General features: G+C 46.3%; 1 protein-coding gene across 7 annotated transcripts in view; it reads right to left on the bottom strand.

Moving 5' to 3' along the window:
• LOC110491220 overlaps positions 1-15,281 on the bottom strand; it is a 95,411-nt gene that overhangs the window by 25,293 nt on the left and 54,837 nt on the right. For 5 of the 7 annotated variants that reach the window (XM_036945894.1, XM_036945893.1, XM_036945895.1 and 2 more), the window contains 2 exons: positions 11,515-12,495; positions 10,423-10,515 (listed from right to left, as the gene is read on the bottom strand). The exons of 1 other annotated variant lie outside the window; for it this stretch is intronic. In XM_036945894.1, coding sequence (XP_036801789.1) covers positions 10,423-10,515; positions 11,515-12,495 — 1,074 coding nt within the window. The remainder of the gene's footprint in view (positions 1-10,422; positions 10,516-11,514; positions 12,496-15,281) is intronic. One more of the 7 variants, XM_036945897.1, reaches the window with a different exon arrangement.

The raw sequence follows: 15,281 nt of genomic DNA, 5'->3' as shown, positions 1-15,281 counted from the left end.
TTAGAGAGGGAGGGGATAGTAGACAGGGTTAGAGAGGAAGAGGAGAAGGGACAAGGTTAGAGAGGGAGGGGAGAGGAGACAGGGATAGAGAGGGAGAGGAGAGGAGACAGAGTTAGAGAGTGAGAGGAGAGGAGACAGGGTTAGAGAGGAAGAGGAGAAGAGACAGGGTTAGAGAGTTATGGGAGAGGAGACAGGGTTAGAGAGGAAGAGGAGAAGAGACAGGGTTAGAGAGGAAGAGGAGATGAGACAGGGTTAGATAGGGAGAGGAGAAGAAACAGGGTTAGAGAGGAAGAGGAGACGAGACAGGGATAGAGAGGGAGAGGAGAGGAGACAGGGTTAGAAAGGGAGAGGAGAAGAGACAGGGTAAGAGAGGGAGAGGAGACAGGGATAGAGAGGGAGTGGAGACACGGAAAAAGAGGGAGAGGATAGGAGACAGGGATAGAGAAGGAGAGTAGACAGGGATAGAGAGGGAGAAGAGAGGAGAGGAGACAGGGATAGAGAAGGAGAGGAGACAGGGATAGAGAGGGAGAGGGGAGGATACAGGGATAGAGAGGGAGATTAGAGGAGCCAGAGATAGAGAAGGAGAGTCGACAGGGATAGAGAGGGAGAGGAGACAGGGATAGAGAGGGAGAGGAGAGGATACAGGGATAGAGAGGGAGAGGAGACAGGGATAGAGAGGGCGAGGAGAAGAGACAGGGATAGAGAGGGAGAGGAGAGGAGACAGGGTTAGAAAGGGAGAGGAGAAGAGACAGGGTAAGAGAGGGAGAGGAGAGGAGACAGAGATAGAGAGGGAGAGGAGACAGGGATAGAGAGGGAGAGGAGAGGAGACAGGGATAGAGAACGAGAGGAGAGGAGACAGGGTTAGAGAGGGAGAGGAGAGGAGACAGGGATAGAGAGGGAGAGGAGACAGGGATAGAGAGGGAGAGGAGACAGGGATAGAGAGGGAGAGGAGAAGAGACATGGATAGAGAGGGAGAGGAGAGGAGACAGGGTTAGAAAGGGAGAGGAGAAGAGACAGGGTAAGAGAGGGAGAGGAGAGGAGACAGAGATAGAGAGGGAGAGGAGACAGGGATAGAGAGGGAGAGGAGAGGAGACAGGGATAGAGAACGAGAGGAGAGGAGACAGGGTTAGAGAGGGAGAGGAGAGGAGAAGAAACAGGGTTAGTGAGGGAGAGGAGACAGGGCTAGAGAGGGAGAGGAGACAGGGATAGAGAACGAGAGGAGAGGAGACGGGGATAGAGAAGGAGAGGAGACAGGGATAGAGAGGGAGAGGAGACAGGGATAGAGAGGGAGAGGAAAGGAGACAGGGATAGAGAGGGAGAGGAGAGGAGACAGGGTTAGAGAGGGAGAGGAGAGGAGACAGGGTTAGAGAGGGAGAGGAGAGGAGACAGGGTTAGAGAGGGAGAGGAGACAGGGATAGAGAGGGAGAGGAGACAGGGATAGAGAGGGAGAGGAGAAGAGACATGGATAGAGAGGGAGAGGAGAGGAGACAGGGTTAGAAAGGGAGAGGAGAAGAGACAGGGTAAGAGAGGGAGAGGAGAGGAGACAGAGATAGAGAGGGAGAGGAGACAGGGATAGAGAGGGAGAGGAGAGGAGACAGGGATAGAGAACGAGAGGAGAGGAGACAGGGTTAGAGAGGGAGAGGAGAGGAGACAGGGATAGAGAACGAGAGGAGAGGAGACGGGGATAGAGAAGGAGAGGAGACAGGGATAGAGAGGGAGAGGAGACAGGGATAGAGAGGGAGAGGAAAGGAGACAGGGATAGAGAGGGAGAGGAGAAGAGACAGGGTTAGAGAGGGAGAGGAGAGGAGACAGGGTTAGAGAGGGAGAGGAGAGGAGACAGGGTTAGCGAGGGAGAGAAGACAGGGATAGAGAGGGAGAGGAGACAGGGATAGAGAGGGAGAGGAGAAGAGACATGGATAGAGAGGGAGAGGAGAGGAGACAGGGTTAGCGAGGGAGAGGAGACAGGGATAGAGAGGGAGAGGAGACAGGGATAGAGAGGGAGAGGAGAAGAGACATGGATAGAGAGGGAGAGGAGAGGAGACAGGGTTAGAGAGGGAGAGGAGAGGAGACAGGGTTAGAGAGGGAGAGGAGAAGAGACAGGGATAGAGAGGGAGAGGAGACAGGGATAGAGAGGGAGAGGAGACAGGGATAGAGAGGGAGAGGAGAAGAGACATGGATAGAGAGGGAGAGGAGAGGAGACAGGGTTAGAGAGGGAGAGGAGAGGAGACAGGGTTAGAGAGGGAGAGGAGAAGAAACAGGGATAGAGAGGGAGAGGAGAAGAGACAGGGTTAGAAAGGGGACAGTATTGGACAGTTATGTTTCATATTGTGAGATTGTTAGTGCAAATGGTTATCAGGGCAGATAGCCTCATGCAGCATTCCTCTGCTAACAGATAATGCGTCCCTAATGGCACCCTATTCCCTACCCTGGTTAAAGTAGTGCACTATATAGGGAATATACACTCAGTATACCAAACATTAGGAACACCTTCCTAATATTGTGATGATACACATTTTTTACTTGTTTTTTATTTCACCTTTATTTAGCCAGGTAGGCCAGATCACCTTTATTTAGCCAGGTAGGCCAGATCACCTTTATTTAGCCAGGTAGGCCAGATCACCTTTATTTAACCAGGTAGGCCAGATCACCTTTATTTAATAACTTAATGTGAGTCTAGAAGGAGAGTTTACAGTCTAGCCAGACACCTAGGTATTTGTAATTGTCCACATATTCTAAGTCAGAGCCGTCCAGAGTAGTGATGCTGGATGGGCGGGCAGGTGTGGACAGTCGGTTGAAGAGCATGCATTTAGTTTTACTAGCCTTTAAAAGCAGTTGGAGGCCACGGAAAGAGTGTTGTTTGGCATTGAAGCTCTATTGGAGGTTTGTTAACACAGTGTCCAAAGAAGGGCCAGATGTATACAGACTGGTGTCGTCTGCGTAGAGGTGGATCAGAGAATCACCAGCAGCAAGAGCGACATCATTGATGTATACAGAGAAAAGAGTCGGCCCGAGAATTGAATCCTGTGGCACCCCCATAGAGACTGCCAGAGGTCCGGACAACAGGCCCTCCGATTTGACATACTGAACTCGGAGAAGGTACGGTGTGATTCGAAATGGTCGGTGATCTGTGTGTTAACTTGGCTTTCGAAGACCTTAGAAAGGCAGGGTAGGATAGATATAGGTCTGTAGCAGTTTGGGTCTAGAGTGTCTCCCCCTTTGAAGAAGAAGAATCTTTGGGAATCTCAGACGACACGGAAGAGAGGTTGAACAGGCTAGTAATAGGGGTTGCAACAATGTTGGCAGATCATTTTAGAAAGTGAGGGTCCAGATTGTCTAGCCCGGCTGATTTGTAGGGGTCCAGGTTTTGCAGGTTTTTGTTCTTTCGGAACATCAGCTATCTGGATTTGGGTGAAGGAGAAATGGGGGAGGTTTGGGCGAGTTGCTGTGGGGAGCCAGGGCTGTTGAGCAGGGTCAGGGTAGCCAGGTGGAAAGCATGGCCAGCCGTAGAAAAATGCTTATTGAAATTCTCAATTATAGTGAATTTATCGGTCGTGTCAGTGTTTCCTAGCCTCAGTGCAGTGGGCAGCTGGAAGGAGGTTTTCTTATTCTCCATGGACTTTTCAGTGTCCCAGAACTTTTTGTAGTTTGTGCTACAGGATGCAAATTTCTGTCTGAAAAAGCTAGCCTTAGCTTTCCTAACTGCCTGTGTATATTTGTTCCTAACTTCCCTGAAAAGTTGCATATCACGGGGGCTATTCGATGCTAACACAGGACGCCACAGGATGTTTTTGTGCTGGTCAATGTCAGTCAGGTCTGGAGAGAACCAAGGGCTATATCTGTTCCTCGTTCTACATTTTTTGAATGGGGCATGCTTATTTAAGATGGTGAGGAAGGCACTTTTAAAGAATAGCCAGGCATCATCTACTGACGGGATGAGGTCAATATCTTTCCAGGATACCCGGGCCAGGTCGATTAGAAAGGCCTGCTCGCAGAAGTGTTTCAGGGAGCGTTTGACAGTGATGAGGGGTGGTCGTTTGACCGCAGACCCATTACGGATGCAGACAATGAGACAGTAATCGCTGAGATCCTGGTTGAAACCAGCAGAGGTGTATTTGGAGGGTGAGTTAGTTAGGATGACATCTATGAGGGTTTACTGATTTGGGGTTTTACCTGGTAGGTTCATTGATAATTTGTGTGAGATTGAGGGCATCAAGCTTAGTTTGTAGGATGGCTGGGATGTTAATTATGTCCCAGTTTAGGTCACCTAGTAGCACGAGCTCTGAAGATAGACGTGGGACAATCAATTCACATATGGTGTCCAGGGCACAGCTGGGGGCAGAGGGTGGTCTATAGCAAGCAGCAACAGTGAGAGACTTGTTTCTCGAAAGATGGATTTTTAAAAGTAGAAGTTTGAATTGTTTGGGTACAGACCTGGATAGTAAGACAGAACTCTGCAGGCTATCTCTGCAGTAGATTTCAACTCCGCCCACTTTGGCAGTTCTATCTTGTCTGAACATTTTATTGTTAGGGATGGAAATTTCAGGATTTTTGGTGGACTTCCTAAGCCAGGATTCAGACACAGCTAGGACATCCGGGTTGGCAGAGTGTGCTAAAGCAGTGAGTAAAACAAACTTAGGGAGTAGGCTTCTGATGTTAACATGCATGAAACCAAGGCTTTTACATTTACAGAAGCCAACAAATGAGAGCGCCTGGGGAATGGGAGTGATGCTGGGCTCTGCAGGGCCTGGATTAACCTCTACATCACCAGAGGAACAGAGGAGGAGTAGGATGAGGGTACGGCTAAAGGCTATCAGGACTGGTCGTTTAGTGCTTTCAGAGCAGAGAGTAAAAGGAGCAGGTTTCTGGGTGTGAGAGACATCATGTACAGACAGGGGTATGGTAGAATGTAAGTACATTGGAGGTAAACCTAGGCATTGAGTAATGAAGAGAGAGATATAGTCTCTAGAGACGTTTAAACCAGGTGATGTCGTCACATATGTGGGAGGTGGAACAACATGGTTGGTTAAGGCATATTGAGCAGGGCTAGAGGCTCTACAGTGAAATAAGACAGTAATCACTATCCAGGACAGTAATGGACGAGGCATATTGATATTAGAGAGAGGCATGCGTAGCCAAGTGATCATAGGGGTCCAGTGAGTGGTTGGTCTGACTGGAGACATGGCGATTGAGACAGTTAGCAAGGCCAGGGCTAGCAAGCTAGCAGAAGGGCCTTAGAGGGACGTCTCTATGGAGGAAAGTCTGTTTTAGCCTCCGTGTGCATTGACGTCGAAAGACCAGTCGTGATGGATTAGTAGGGTTTCGAGTAGCAGAGAGCAAAATAGGTATAGTGGCCGATGGGTCAATACAGCTAACAGTCCAGCTCTAGACAGCTAGCAGCTAATGGCTGTGGATGGGCATTCAGGGGACATCGTGATGTAGAGAGAGGCCAGTTGAGTACCTCCTCGAGCAGATTACGTCATAGTCCAGTCGTGAAGGATCTGTGGGGTTCCGTGCAGTAGAAGGGGTCTGATTATTGTATCCCAGGAGTGGCTGATGGGCCTCTTTTAGCAAGCCGGGAGAAAGGGCCTAGCATGGGTTAGCTCCAGGCTAATTGGTGCTTGCTCCTGGACCGACGTTAGCCAGTACTCGGATATCAGCTAGCTTGCTGCGAAGATCCTGGAGAACATGTCCAGGGCTTGCGGTAGGAATCCGGCGATATGGAGAGAAATAGGTCCGGTATGCTCTGGTTTGAGTCACGTTGTACAAACTGGCGAGAGCTTTCCGACCTAAAGGTTAGCTGATGACCTCTAGCAGTGGTTAGCTGACTAGTAGCTAGTGAGCCGGCTAGCTTCTGTTGGGGGATTCTGAATTTCAGGTGAATAATACTTTAGAAAAAAACAGATCCGCACCTCATTGGGTGAGGCGGGTTGCAGGAGAGTGTTTTAATGTTGGGACACGACAAGACAAGGACAAAAGACGTCTGACTGCTACGCCATCTTGGATAAAGATATGGGAATTTGTTGAGCGTGAAAAAAAAAACAGCATACCAAACCCTGTTCAGAGACACTTACATTTTTAGTCTTGCCCATTCACCCTCTGAATCGTACACATCCACAATCCATGTCTCAATTGTCTCCAGGCCTATAAATCCTTCTTTAACCTGTCTCCTCCCCTTCATCTACATGGATCAAAGTGGATTTAAAGCGGAAATATGAACCTTTTGTTCCACCCGACCAAGTGATTGGTTATAAATATGTCAATTTCATTGGAAGCATGTCTAAGAAGCTGTAGATCAGTTCTACGGGAAGCTGTAGATCAGTTCTACGGGAAGCTGTAGATCAGTTCTACGGGAAGCTGTAGATCAGTTCTACGGGAAGCTGTAGATCAGTTCTATGGGAAGCTGTAGATCAGTTCTACGGGAAGCTGTAGATCAGTTCTACGGGAAGCTGTAGATCAGTTCTATGGGCACATTTCTATTCCCTCCCGTGTTTAAGTTTAGTTTTTTTTTCTTCACACTTCAAGCTGAATATACAATACGTTTGGTTATTGTAACATGACTAGGGGGTATTCTAGTTTAATATTTCTATGTTGTGTTCTAGTTTTTTTTTCTATGTTATGTTTTTGTATGATTCCCAATTAGAGGCAGCTGGTAATCATTGTCTCTAATTGAGGATCATATTTAAGTAGCTATTTTTCCCACCTGTGTTTGTGGTATATTATATTTTGTGTTTGTGCATGTGCACCACTTAGTCACGACCTTTTGTGACTCCCAAACCCGCATGCGGGAGCGTAATCATCGCCTGAAACTAATTAGCATAATGCAACGGACATAAATATCCCTAGAAAATGTTCCTATTCATAAAGATCACAAATGAAATATATTGAGACACAGCTTAGCCTTTTGTTAATCACCCTGTCATCTCAGATTTTCAAAATATGCTTTACAGCCAAAGCTAGACAAGCATTTGTGTAAGTTTATCATAGCCTAGCATAGCATTATGCCTTGCTAGCAGCAGGTAACTTGGTCACGGAAATCAGAAAAGCAATCAAATTAAATCGTCTACCTTTGATGAACTTCGGATGTTTTCACTCACGAGACTCCCAGGTAGACTGCCAAAGTTCATTTTTTCCCAAAATATTATTTTTGTAGGCGAAACAGCTCTGTTTGTTCTTCACGTTTGGCTGAGAAATCTCCCGGAAATTGCGGTCACCACAACTCCGAAAAATATTCCAAATTAGCTCCATAATATCGACAGAAACATGGCAAACGTTGTTTAGAATCAATCCTCAAGTTGTTTTTCTAATATCTATTTGATAATATATCCGTCGGGACAATTCCTTTTTCTCTAGGACCGATTGGAGTAATGGCTACCTCTGTATTTTACACGAGAATCTCTCTCGGAGCCACCATGTGACCACTTACGCAATGTGGCCGCCTGCGGCTATTCTTCAACAGAAATGCGTAAAACTACGTCACAATGCTGTAGACACCTTGGGGAATACGTAGAAAGCGTAAGCTGGTTGATAGCACATTCACAGCCAAATAGGGAGTCATTGGAACGCAGAGCTTTCAAAACCTGGGGCACTTCCGGATTGGATTTTTCTCAGGCTTTCGCCTGCAACGTCAGTTCTGTTATACTTACAGACAATATCTTTACAGTTTTGGAAATGTTAGAGTGTTTTCTATCGAAAGCTGTCAATTATATGCATATTCTAGCATCTTTTCCTGACAAAATATCCAGTTTAAAACGGGAACGCTTTTTTTCCAAAAATGAAAATACTGCCCCTAGAGTTCCAAGAAGTTTTTAAGTTGTTAATTTATTTGATTTATTGTTTTTTCAAAAATGTCACTTTGAAATAAATATGTGGATCCGCTGCACCTTGGTCCTGTTCTTACGACAACCGTAACAGTTCTGGAAAATACATTTCACAGCGGTTTAGAGGGTATAATGATTTTCTACACTCTACATGCTTGTTTTGTCACATAAACTGAAGTTAGTCAAACTATTAGAATTGTAGCAACCAGGAAACAGTGGAGCACGTTCTGCGTAGTGCATCTTTAACAGGTGACATCAATAAGGGAGATGTCACCTGGTCAGTCCATGTCAGGGAAAGATCAGGTGTTCATAATGTTATGTATAGTCAGTGTACATGATATAGACTGGGTCATTTAGCAGCATGTGTTACAGATGAAAGATGACATCATCACAGTTAAGATGACAGAACCAATCAGGTGCCTTGCTGTGACACACTTTAGAGCATGCTTCCGATTATCTGCACACGCACACACTGTAGTAGAGACTCACTGTAGTAGAGACTCACTGTAGTAGAGACTCACTGTAGTAGAGACTCACTGTAGTAGAGACTCACTGTAGTAGAGACTCACTGTAGTAGAGAATCACTGTAGTAGAGACTCACTGTAGTAGAGACATACTGTAGTAGAGACTCACTGTAGTAGAGACTCACTGTAGTAGAGACATATGGTAGTAGAGACTCACTGTATTTATCTGCACACGCACACACTGTAGTAGAGACATACTGTAGTCGAGACGTACTGTAGTAGAGACACACTGTAGTAGAGACTCACTGTAGTAGAGACTCACTGTAGTAGAGACTCACTGTAGTAGAGACATACTGTAGTAGAGACTCACTGTAGTAGAGACATACTGTAGTAGAGACTCACTGTAGTAGAGACATACTGTAGTAGAGACTCACTGTAGTAAAGAGATACTGTTGTCGACACTCACTGTAGTAGAGACATACTGTAGTAGAGACATATGGTAGTAGAGACTCACTGTATTTATCTGCACACGCACACACTGTAGTAGAGACATACTGTAGTCGAGACATACTGTAGTAGAGACTCACTGTAGTAGAGACTCACTGTAGTAGAGACTCACTGTAGTAGAGACTCACTGTAGTAGAGACATACTGTAGTAGAGACTCACTGTAGTAGAGACATACTGTAGTCGAGACTCACTGTAGTAGAGACATACTGTAGTAGAGACTCACTGTAGTAAAGAGATACTGTTGTCGACACTCACTGTAGTAGAGACTCACTGTAGTAGAGACATATGGTAGTAGAGACTCACTGTATTTATCTGCACACGCACACACTGTAGTAGAGACATACTGTAGTCGAGACATACTGTAGTAGAGACTCACTGTAGTAGAGACTCACTGTAGTAGAGACATACTGTAGTAGAGACTCACTGTAGTAGAGACATACTGTAGTCGAGACTCACTGTAGTAGAGACATACTGTAGTAGAGACTCACTGTAGTAGAGACATACTGTAGTCGAGACTCACTGTAGTAGAGACATACTGTAGTAGAGACATATGGTAGTAGAGACTCACTGTATTTATCTGCACACGCACACACTGTAGTAGAGACTCACTGTAGTAGAGACACACTGTAGTAGAGACATATGGTAGTAGAGACTCACTGTAGTAGAGACACACTGTAGTAGAGACATACTGTAGTAGAGACACAGTGTAGTAGAGACTCACTGTAGTAGAGACACACTGTAGTAGAGACTCACTGTAGTAGAGACATACTGTAGTAGAGACACACTGTAGTAGAGACATACTGTAGTAGAGACATACTGTAGTAGAGACTCACTGTAGTAGAGACTCACTGTAGTAGAGACATACTGTAGTAGAGACACACTGTAGTAGAGACTCACTGTAGTAGAGACTCACTGTAGTAGAGACATACTGTAGTAGAGACACACTGTAGTAGAGACTCACTGTAGTAGAGACTCACTGTAGTAGAGACACACTGTAGTAGAGACACACTGTAGTAGAGCCTCACTGTAGTAGAGACACACTGTAGTAGAGACACACTGTAGTAGAGACACACTGTAGTAGAGACTCACTGTAGTAGAGACATACTGTAGTAAAGACTCACTGTAGTAGAAACTCACTGTAGTAGAGACTCACTGTAGTAGAGACACACTGTAGTAGAGACGTACTGTAGTAGAGATATACTGTAGTAGAGACTCACTGTAGTAGAGACATACTGTAGTCGAGACTCACTGTAGTAGAGACTCACTGTAGTAGAGACTCACTGTAGTAGAGACATACTGTAGTAGAGACACACTGTAGTAGAGACATACTGTAGTAGAGACACACTCTAGTAGAGACACACTGTAGTAGAGACATACTGTAGTAGAGACTCACTGTATTAGAGACATACTGTAGTAGAGACACACTGTAGTAGAGACATACTGTAGTAGAGACTCACTGTAGTATAGACATACTGTAGTAGAGACACACTGTTGTAGAGACACACTGTAGTAGAGACACACTGTAGTAGAGACTCACTGTAGTAGAGACATACTGTAGTAGAGACATACTGTAGTAGAGACATACTGTAGTAGGGACTTGGCATGCTGCTTCAGCTCACACTAACCCATTTACCTGTTCTGCACTCTGGCGATAAATCTTTCTCTTTAAACTACCCAGAGTATTTTCCCACAGACCCTGGCAGCACCTCCAAAAGGTTTTAGGTGGCTGAGAGAGAGAGGGGTAGAGAGAGATATGGAGAGAAGGGTAGAGAGAGAGAGAGTGAGAGAGAGAGAGAGAGAGAGAGAGAGAGAAAGAAAGAGAGAGATATATAGTTAGAGGTGTAGAAAGAGAGAGATAGCGAGAGAAAAAGAGGGGTAGAGAGAGAGAGGGGTAAAGAGAGAGGGGTAGAGAGAGTGAGAGTAGAGGGGTAGGGGAAGAGAGAGGGAAAGAGAGAGAGAGAGAGAGAGAGAGGGGTAGAGAGTGAGAGGGGTAGAGAGAGACCGAGGTTGAGAGAAAGATAGAGATAGAGGAGTAGAGAGTGAGAGAGAAGTAGAGAGATAGAGGGGTAGAGAGAGAGCGAGGTTGAGAGAGAGAAAGGGAAAAGTAGAGGTAGAGAGTGAGAGAGGGATAGAGAAATAGGAATAGAGAGAGAGAGAGAAAGATAGACGGGGAGAAAAAGAGAGAGAGAGGGAGAGGCAGAGGTAGAGACAGTGAGAGCGAGAGGGAGAGAGAAAGAAAGAGATAGAGGGAGAGGTAGAAAAGAGAAAGTATGGTAATTAAGGCAAGAAAGGATAGCTGGAAACAGCTGAGAAGGGCGTGTGGAAGTGGACACCCAGTGCTATGATTCTATAGGAGAAACAAATACAGAGGGTTGAAATAGTGTTTCAGGACAATGGACAGTCCAGTCAGGTAGGTACAGAGGTGTCAGTCCAGTCAGGTAGGTACAGAGTGGTCAGTCCAGTCAGGTAGGTATAGAGTGGTCAGTTCAGTCAGGTAGGTACAGAGTGGTCAGGACAGTCAGGTAGGTACAGAGTGGACAGTCCAGTCAGGTAGGTACAGAGTGTTCAGGACAGTCAGGTAGGTACAGAGTGTTCAGGACAGTCAGGTAGGTATAGATGTGTCAGTCCAGTCAGGTAGGTACAGAGTGGTCAGTCCAGTCAGGTAGGTACAGAGTGGTCAGGACAGTCAGGTAGATATATATGAGAGGAGGTCTGTGGTTCTTACCCTGTGGACAGGCTCTGTGCTCTCCTCCTCACCCACCCTAGGATTAGCCTCCATCACCTCCACATGACTGTCTCCTTGGTTCCCCAAGCTGAGGATGAGATTGACAGTACCCCCCAGGTCCACACTGCCTCCAAGGCTGAGGGTAGGGCTGTTCTTGACGGTGCCCCCTAGGTAGACCATTCCCCCCTGGTTCCCCAGGCGAACCCCCTGGCCCACCAAGCTAACCCCCTGCCCCCCCATTCTAACCTTAGGGCTGCTGTTGACTGAGGTGCCCCCTAGGCTCATGGTGCCCCCCAGGCAGAGGGCTGGGCTGCTGGGCTCTTTTAAGACCAGGCAGGGGGATTGGTGGGTCTCTGGGGGAGAGGTGAGGCCCCTTAGAGGCCCTGTGTTGCTGTTCATCACCTGATAGCCATCCTCTTGGTCCTTCCAACTTTGCTGGTCTGTTGCGGGACAGTACAGAGTGTCTATTTTCCTCAGTCTGTCCTCAAAGACACTCAGTTCAGGGGTAAAGTGGGTCTCTGGCTGAGCAGGGGTACTGTGGGTCTCTGGCTGAGCAGGGGTACTGTGGGTGGAGCAGGCTGTATCATCTGTGTAGATATCTGCTCCTGTGGTCTCTGAGTAGATGTTGTCTCTAGTGGACTCTACTGTGGTCTCTGAGTAGATGTTGTCTCTAGTGGACTCTACTGTGGTCTCTGAGTAGATGTTGTCTCTAGTGGACTCTACTGTGGTCTCTGAGTAGATGTTGTCTCTAGTGGACTCTACTGTGGTCTCTGAGTAGATGTTGTCTCTAGTGGACTCTACTGTGGTCTTTGAGTAGATATTATCTCCAGAAGTCTGCTCTGTTGGGGGCTCAGAGTCGATAAGATCTTCATTAGGTTCAGTCTCGTTATTCCTGCGTTGACTCCTCTGGTGTTTCTGGTTTCTCCAGTGGACCAGCATCCATCCCAGCATGGACCTCAACTCCTCCAGACGCTCATGGATCTAGAGGAATGATCAATCATTCAATCAATGAATCAGTCAACCAGTCAATCAGTCAACCAATCATTCAGTCAACCAGTCAACCAATCAGTCAGTCAACCAATTAGTCAGTCAACCAATAAATCAGTCAACCAGTCAACCAATCAGTCAGTCAACCAGTCAACCAGTCAACAAGTCAACTGACTAACGTTTAGACCAGGGCTGAAAAAGTTATTTTCTTTAAATTAGTGACCAATTAAGCCATAGCCAACCAGGTGAGAGGAGTTCTAAACGCACCAATTAAGACCTAGACAACCAGGTGAGAGGAGTTCTAAACTCATCAATTAAGACCTAGACAACCAGGTGAGAGGAGTTCTAAACTCATCAATTAAGACCTAGACAACCAGGTGAGAGGAGTTCTAAACTCATCAATTAAGACCTAGACAACCAGGTGCAAGGAGTTTCTAATTCATCAATTAAGACCTAGACAACCAGGTGAGAGGAGTTCCAAACTCATCAATTAAGACCTAGACAACCAGGTGAGAGGAGTTCCAAACTCATCAATTAAGACCTAGACAGCCAGGTGCGAGGAGCTTCTAATTCATCAATTAAGACCTAGACAACCAGGTGAGAGGAGTTCCAAACTCATCAATTAAAACCTAGACAGCCAGGTGCGAGGAGCTTCTAATTCATCAATTAAGCCACAGCCAACCAGGTGAGAGGAGTTCTAAACTCATCAATTAAGACCTAGACAACCAGGCGAGAGGAGTTCCAAACTCATCAATTAAGACCTAGACAACCAGGTGGGATGAGTTCCTAACTCACCACTACACAAATAGAGACCTAAGACAACAACATATCATGGCAGCAGCACATCACAACACAGCATGGTAGCAACACCACATGACAACCTTTTGGTAGCAACACAACATGCCAGCAGCACAACATGGTAGCAGCACAAAACATGGTACAAACATTATTGGGCACAGACAACAGCACAAAGGCAAGAAGGTAGATACAACAATACATCACATGAAGCAGTCATGACTTTCGGTAAGAGTGTTCATGATTGAGTCTTTGAATGAAGAGATTGAGATAAAACCGTCCAGTTTGAGTGTTTGTTGCAGCTCGTTCCAGTCACTAGCTGCAGCAAACTGAAAATAGGAGTGACCCAGGGATGTGTGCTTTGGGGACCTTTAACAGAATGTGACTGGCAGAACAGGTGTTGTATGTGGAGGATGAGGGCTGCAGTAGATATCTCAGATAGGGGGGAGTGAGGCCTAAGAGGGTTTTATAAATAAGCATCAACCAGTGGGTGTTGTGACGGGTATACAGAGATGACCAGTTTACAGAGGAGTATAGAGTGTAGTGATGTGTCCTATAAGAAGCATTGGTGGTAAATCTGATGACCGAATGGTAAGGAACATCTAGCCGCTCGAGAGCACCCTTACCTGCCGATCTACAAATTACGTCTCCATAATCGAGCATGGGTAGGATGGTCATCTGAATCAGATTTAAAGTTTGTCAGCTGGGGTGAAAGAGGAGCGATTACGATAGAGGAAACCAAGTCTATAGTTAACCTTAGCCTGCAGCTTTGATGTGTGCTGAGAGAAGGACAGTGTACCGTCAAGCCATACTCCCAAGTACTTGTATGAGGTAACTACCTCAAATCTAAACCCTCAGAGGTAGTAATAACACCTGTGGGGAGAGGGGCATTCTTCTTACCAAACCATATTACCTTTGTTTTGGAGGTGTTCAGAACAAGGTTAAGGGCAGAGAACGCTTTGTTGTAGAGCGTTTAACACAATATCTGGGGAGGGACCAGCTGTGTACTGTATAATCTGAGTATAAATGGATGAGAGAGCTTCCTACTGCCTGAGCTATGTTGTTGATGTACATTGAGAAGAGTGTGGGGCCTAGGATCGAGCCTTGGGGTACTCCCTTGGTGACAGGCATTGGTTGAGGCAGCAGATGTTCTGACTTTATACACTGCACTCTTGAGAGAGGTAGTTAGCAAACCAGGCCAAAGACCCCTCAGATATACCAATACTCCTTAGCTGGCCCACAAGAATGCATTGTCTACTGTATCAAAAGCTTTGGCCAAGTCAGTAAAAATAGCAGCACAACATTTTGTAGAATCAAGGGCAGTGGTGACATCATTTAGAACCTTTAAGGTTGCAATGACACATCCATAACCTGAGCGGAAACCAGACTGCATACCAGAGAGAATCCTATAGACATCAAGAAAGCCAGTCAGTTGATTATTGACATGTTTGTCCAACACTTTTGATAAACAGGTCAAAATAGAAATTGGCCTATAACAGTTAGGATCAGCTTGATCTCCCCCTTTAAATAAATGATGCACCATGGCTGCTTTCCAAGCAATAGGAACCTCCCCAGAGAGGAAAGACATGTTAAAAAGGATTGAGATAGGCGCTGACAAGGGCTGCAACCTTAAAGAAAAAAGGTCCTAAACAACCAGGTGAGGGGACGTCCTAGACAACCAGGTGAGGGGAGGTCCTAGACAACCAGGTGAGGGGAGGTCCTAGACAACCAGGTGAGGGGAGGTCCTAGACAACCAGGTGAGGGGAGGTCCTAGACAACCAGGTGAGGGGTGGTCCTAGACAACCAGGTGAGGGGAGGTCCTAGACAACCAGGTGAGGGGAGGTCCTAGACAACCAGGTGAGGGGAGGTCCTAGACAACCAGGTGAGGGGAGGTCCTAGACAACCAGGTGAGGGGAGGTCCTAGACAACCATTTGAGGGGAGTTCCTAACTAATCAATGACCTTAACTAATCAATGACCTTAAAA

Source organism: Oncorhynchus mykiss, chromosome 16, assembly GCF_013265735.2.
Source record: "Oncorhynchus mykiss isolate Arlee chromosome 16, USDA_OmykA_1.1, whole genome shotgun sequence".
Taxonomy (NCBI): domain Eukaryota; kingdom Metazoa; phylum Chordata; class Actinopteri; order Salmoniformes; family Salmonidae; genus Oncorhynchus; species Oncorhynchus mykiss.
Note: the sequence above shows the minus strand (reverse complement) of the source record. Positions and strands in the feature narration are given on the sequence as shown.